The 5,030-nt window shown below is 54.8% G+C and overlaps 1 protein-coding gene and 1 long non-coding RNA gene across 2 annotated transcripts; one reads left to right on the top strand and one right to left on the bottom strand.

Annotated features, from left to right (window-relative positions):
• Positions 1-110: 110 nt before the first annotated feature.
• NUDT18 (nudix hydrolase 18) lies at positions 111-3,685 on the bottom strand. Its single transcript, XM_083454179.1, has 3 exons — positions 3,161-3,685; positions 2,608-2,821; positions 111-1,197 (listed from the first exon to the last, which is right to left on the bottom strand). The coding sequence occupies exons 1-3, from the start codon at positions 3,437-3,439 to the stop codon at positions 593-595; spliced, it is 1,098 nt and encodes a 365-aa protein (XP_083310305.1). The 5' UTR covers positions 3,440-3,685; the 3' UTR covers positions 111-592.
• LOC310684006 lies at positions 1,193-2,267 on the top strand. Its single transcript, XR_014514646.1, has 2 exons — positions 1,193-1,973; positions 2,005-2,267. It is a non-coding gene; the product is annotated as an uncharacterized lncRNA (long non-coding RNA).
• Positions 3,686-5,030: the final 1,345 nt, after the last annotated feature.

Here is a 5,030-nt window from a genome sequence, read left to right as displayed (position 1 = left end):
CTCCTGGCTTTGCTCACGCTCATGTTTAGGACCTGTGGGAAGTCGCTGAGCCCCCTTTTCTCGTTTACAAACAAGAACACCCAGAAACAAAGAGTAGAACACGGGGGGAGGAAACTGGCCCTTTTTGTTTTATTTTTACCAAGCCTGGCTGGATTCTACAAGGCTGCAAATCACCCAGAAGGCAGAGATGAGGGTGGCAAGAGGTCTAAGCTCCTCCTGTCAAGGTCCTTTTTCTTGCAGCTGTGGGGAGAACCCAGAAGCTGGGCATTTTGGGGCGGCATGCACAGGCCATGCTCCTGGTGCGGAAAGGTGGAAGAATCACAGCTGTGAGCGGGCACTCTGGAGCAAGAAAAGGTTAATACTCCTGGCCGGTTCCTGAGTTCAGGTGCCACCAAGCCCTCTGCTGTTGTGTCGTTTCCTGCAAAGGCACAATGCAAGGTGCCCTCTGTGGCACCACAGACTCCCAGCGTCCCTCATTCCAGCAAACAGCGAGCATTTTTGCCCCATCTGAGGCTCCTCCAGGCATCCTCGCCTGGCCCAAGTCACCAAAGTACACACCTGGGGCCATCCCGTATCTCGACAGGGGGGTGGTTCAGCTGTGAATGGGGACGAAGGACTCTTCATCAAGCCTCTGCAGGATCCGGCTCCGCAGGGCCTCGTCCTCCACCTTCCGCCAGAGGAAGGCTCCACTCTGCAACGCCGGGGGCGCTTCATCCAGCCACCGTCCCTTGTCGCCTACAGCCGCCATGATGTTGAAGCAGATCCCATCGCTCTGCCCAGGCTCCTTCCCGAGATGCTGGAGCCCAAGCAGGCCTTGGATGCGGAGGGGCACCTGGGGGTGTGGCAGGGAGTCCTGGAGTAGGCGCTGGATGTCCCCCAAGAGCCTGTGGCCCAGCTGTGAGGGAGCCAGGCCACTTGTGGCCAGAGGAAGGCCCGGAGCCCCCGCTGTCCCCTGAAGCACCCACAAGTCGCCACTGCTGCCAACGCAGACAAGCAGCAGCCGCTGGCAGATGAAGGCGCAAGGCAGCTCCACGGGCAGCGTTCGCGGGTGGGCCGGGCTGGCTTGGTACCGCAGAGCCAGCTCTATCAAGGGCAAGATGTCCCGGGAACGCAGAGGCAGGGAGGGCGTCTCCCGGTTCCACCACTGGGCCTGCAGGGATTCTGCGTCAGCTTCCTGAAGGGTCTTCAAGGCACCACCTGGAAGGAAGAGGGAAGATGCCTGGGGTTAGGTGGGAGTCGAGACAATTGTGCCATGTGTGTGCACCCACAAGGATGGATTTTCTCGGCTATATGCCAGCCCGATCAAGGGTTCACTTTCCTTGGAATGCTCAGTGGAGACGGGTGTTTTTGGGATACATGTGAAGGCCATTACCTTGCAGAGAAACTTGTTTAGCAACCTCCTCTAATTAGACTGTAGCCCTCATTGGGTCCAAGACCTCAAGAATCAGAAGGGACTCATCCAGTCTGACCCCCACCCCCACTCCAAACACACTCCAGGTGTTCAGAAGTGGCCTTGGAACACAGCCACACCGGGACACCCTACTTCTTGTCCAGTTTAATGCTTTGTCCTTCACTGGGGAAAGGAAAAACACGGAGCCCCAGCTTGGAGAAGAGATCTGTGTTTGCAAAGGCACTGTTAGGGCCCAGCACTTTTGCCCTGCCCATCTCCTGGGTCCCTTCTTAATAAGACTTACAGGGCTGGTGAAAATGCCGAAAGGCCCAAGGCCAGCAAGAACTCAGGCCAGTGGTTTCCACAGTGGGTAGTACGTAATACCCCTTGGGGGGGAGGCGACAGGATTACCTGGGAGGATGCTAAGAGGCAATGGGGGGTGAGGGGGGCTGGAGGTGGGCCCCTCTGAGGGCATTGATGGCTTATTTAGGATTGACCAGGCTGGCACCTCAAGTGAAACACCTTCCATACTTCGTATTTACTGCTCTTACTGCTTTCAATGCTATTTTGTTTGGTCACATTTGTTCGTCTTTATGATTCAAAATTATCACAAGTCACCAGACAGCCAATTATTGCTAACAGCTATTAATTTTCTTATAAATTAGTTAGTGTACATCTGTGAAGCTTTGTGTATGTTTGGGAAGTACATAAATGCAGACATTTCATGCTGTAAATTTCATTCTTCTGTATGATTTTGTTAGCAAGAACGTATAAAAATACTTTTCATGCAAAATTCTTTGTTGTATATATTTTTAAGCTGCAAAATTGGATCAGAGGATGTGTTTATTTTTTTTTATAAATGTGCAACTAATTCTTACTGTTTTGAATTTCTTTGAGTTATTATCTTCCTTAGTGGATGGTGCAAACTGCTATTCTGGATAATGCTTTCTACGGGATAGCATTGAAGAAATTCTGGAAGCACTGCACCCCAGATGGGCATCTCTGCATGCAAATAAACATTTGCAAGTGCATGCCCTGGGTCTAGGGAGGCCCAGCAAGCTTCCCGCATTCCTCTGCTGTTGTTGCAACCCTGCTGGGTCTGCCCAGGTGCATCGCCCTTGCATGCATCAAAGCAGGGCACCTCTTGCCAAGGGGATAACCCCGACCTCCCAACCCTCGAAGCTCCAAGCCCCCCTGAGATGCGCCCTGGCCAGCACCGGTGGGTCGGGCGAGGAAGACGAAGCGGATCCAGGCGGGGCCCCTCTCCTCCACGGCCAGCAGGGTGAGGGGCTGGCACTGCAAGCCCGTCTCCTCTTGGACCTCCCTCCGCATGGCCTCCACGATGGTCTCCCGGGGCTCCATCCGCCCCGCCGGCAGGTACCACCGCCCGTGGCACTCCCGCTTGGCCTCTTGCATCATCAGCACTTCGCCCTGTTGCAGAAGGGGGCGAGGAAAGATATATAGACACATATATATTGTGGGAGGGGGGCTGTCAGGCCACCTGGGCTCAGCCACTCCCTGCCGGACCCCCGCCTCCGTGCGTGCGGGCTTGTGGATGCTGCAAAGCAATCCGGCTGCGGGGAAGGATGCTTTGCAGCGTTGCTTTGCGTGGCGCGCCGTCGAGGGGCCAAGGCAAGCCAGCCGCGTCCAGCCTGGGGGTCCTGGGCAAGCGGGCAGCGCTGGGCAAAGAAAGGGAGAGAGGGGAGCGCCTCCCCCCCACCCCCGAGAACAGCCGCAGCGTCAGTTTCTCCTCCCGTCCCGCAGCCGCACCTCCTCGTTGAGCAGGACGGCCAGGACGATGTAGCAGGTGTTCCTCCGCAGGCGCGCCGGCTCCAGATCGCGGCCCTGCGGCGGCGGCGGCGGCGCCACCACCGGCCAGCCCCCGCCGCCCAGCACCGCCGCCACCTCCTCGTCCTCCGCTGCCGCCCCAAGCTCAGCCGCCAGCGAGGACATCCTCGCCAGGGGCGCGGAAGGCGCGGGGACGGGGCGGGCGCGCGGAACTCTGCACGCGCTCAGGGGCTCGCTCGCTCGCGCCTGCTCCCGGGGCATGGGAGGCGGGGTGGAAGGCAGGCAGGAAGGAAGGAAGGAGAGCGGCTGCTCAGGCCGTTGAGGGGCGAGGCGATGGGGAAGGAGCCGCCTCTCCCGCGCCAGCTGGCTGCTGCGCTCGCTTCCTGTTGGACAGGGACAGCGTCAATCGCCTGATGACATTATGACGTGCCTGGTATTCAGACGTTCAAAAAAAAAGAACACAGCTTCGCTCAGCTGGTCATCTCAGAGGAATCGAACATCAGATGAGCTTGCAGGATCAGTCCACAGTTCTCACAGTGGCCAAACCTGCAAGCACGAATGGAGCGCAAGAGCCCTCTTCCCTCCTGCGGTTTCCAGCAATTGACATTCAGAAGCATTTGCTGCCCATGAGCGAGGAGGCAGAGGGTAGCCATAATGGCTAGCAAGCCCTCGATAGCCCTCCCTTCCTCAAGGAATTTGTCTAATCTGCTGCGCTTCATTTTATCTGTCATGAATCTTCCAACATTCAGCTTCACTGGATGCCCAGGAGTCCCTAGCTTTCCTTCCTTAGGAGAAAGGGAGAAAACATTTTCTCTACCAACTTTCTCCATGCCGTGCATTATTTTATAAATTTCTCTGTCACATCTCACTTGCCTTTTCTCTAAACACTCAAGTCCCAAGTGCCACTACCATTATGCACAGGGGAGTCTCTCAAACCCCTGGATCATTTTGGCTGCCCTTTTCTAAACCTTTCCCAACTCTAGTGTCCTTTTTGAGGTGAGGCAACCAGAGCTGTACCCATTATTGCAAGTTCAGTCACACCTTAGATTTAGTCAGCAGCATTATATCAGCAGCTTTGTTTTCATTTCCTTTGCTGATGATCCCTAGCGCAGAACTTGTTTTTTTAGCCGCTTCACCCTGCACCAACATCTGACTCATGCTGTCTACTGTGACCCAAAGGTCTCATTCCTCGTCAGTCACTGCCAGCCCGGATCCCATGGTATATATGTGAAATTCAGATGTTTGGCCCCAACATGCATTTCTTTACACTTGTTTGCATTACATTGCTTTTGCCAATGTAGCACCCATGATGTTGGGCAAGGTCTTTTTGAAGCTCTTCATCATCTCTTTTAATGACCCCGAATTACTTATTATCATCAGCAAACTTGCCCACCTCACTGCTCATTCCTAACACTGGATCATTTATTATTATGTTAAAAAGCACAGTTCCCAATACCGACCCCTGGGGGACTCTACTTCATGCATCTCTCCATTCAGAGAACTATCAGTTTATTCCTTCTTTGCTTCCTGCAAGCTAACCAATTCCTGAACCACAAGAGGTCCTCTCCTCTTACCCCATGACTGCTAAACTTACTCTGGAATATTTAGTACTCTCCTGGTATGCCCCACAGAGAAACCTACGGTCTGCAAATAAAAACATCCTGAAGGTCCCAGGCCTCAGAGAGGTTAGGCTGGCCTCAACTAGAGCCAGAGCTTTCTCGGCTGTGGCTCCAATCTGGTGGAACGCTCTGTCACAAGAGACTAGGGCCCTGCGGGACTTGACATCTTTCCGCAGGGCCTGCAAGACAGAGCTGTTCCACCAGGCCTTTGGTCAGGGCGCAGCCTGACCCAC

This window comes from Podarcis tiliguerta, assembly GCF_965153285.1.
Source record: "Podarcis tiliguerta genome assembly, chromosome: 8".
NCBI lineage: Eukaryota > Metazoa > Chordata > Lepidosauria > Squamata > Lacertidae > Podarcis > Podarcis tiliguerta.
Note: the sequence above shows the minus strand (reverse complement) of the source record. Positions and strands in the feature narration are given on the sequence as shown.

What these genes read in the sequence shown, in the direction of transcription:
- NUDT18 (XM_083454179.1), bottom strand. Translation starts at nt 3,439, where the DNA reads ATGCCCCGGGAGCAGGCGCGAGCGAGCGAGCCCCTGAGCGCGTGCAGA. An exon ending in CCGTCCTGCTCAACGAGGAG is followed by an intron (nt 2,822 to 3,160) that starts GTGCGGCTGCGG and finishes CTTCTGCAACAG; the next exon opens with GGCGAAGTGCTGATGATGCA. An exon ending in CTTCCTCGCCCGACCCACCG is followed by an intron (nt 1,198 to 2,607) that starts GTGCTGGCCAGG and finishes TCTTCCTTCCAG; the next exon opens with GTGGTGCCTTGAAGACCCTT.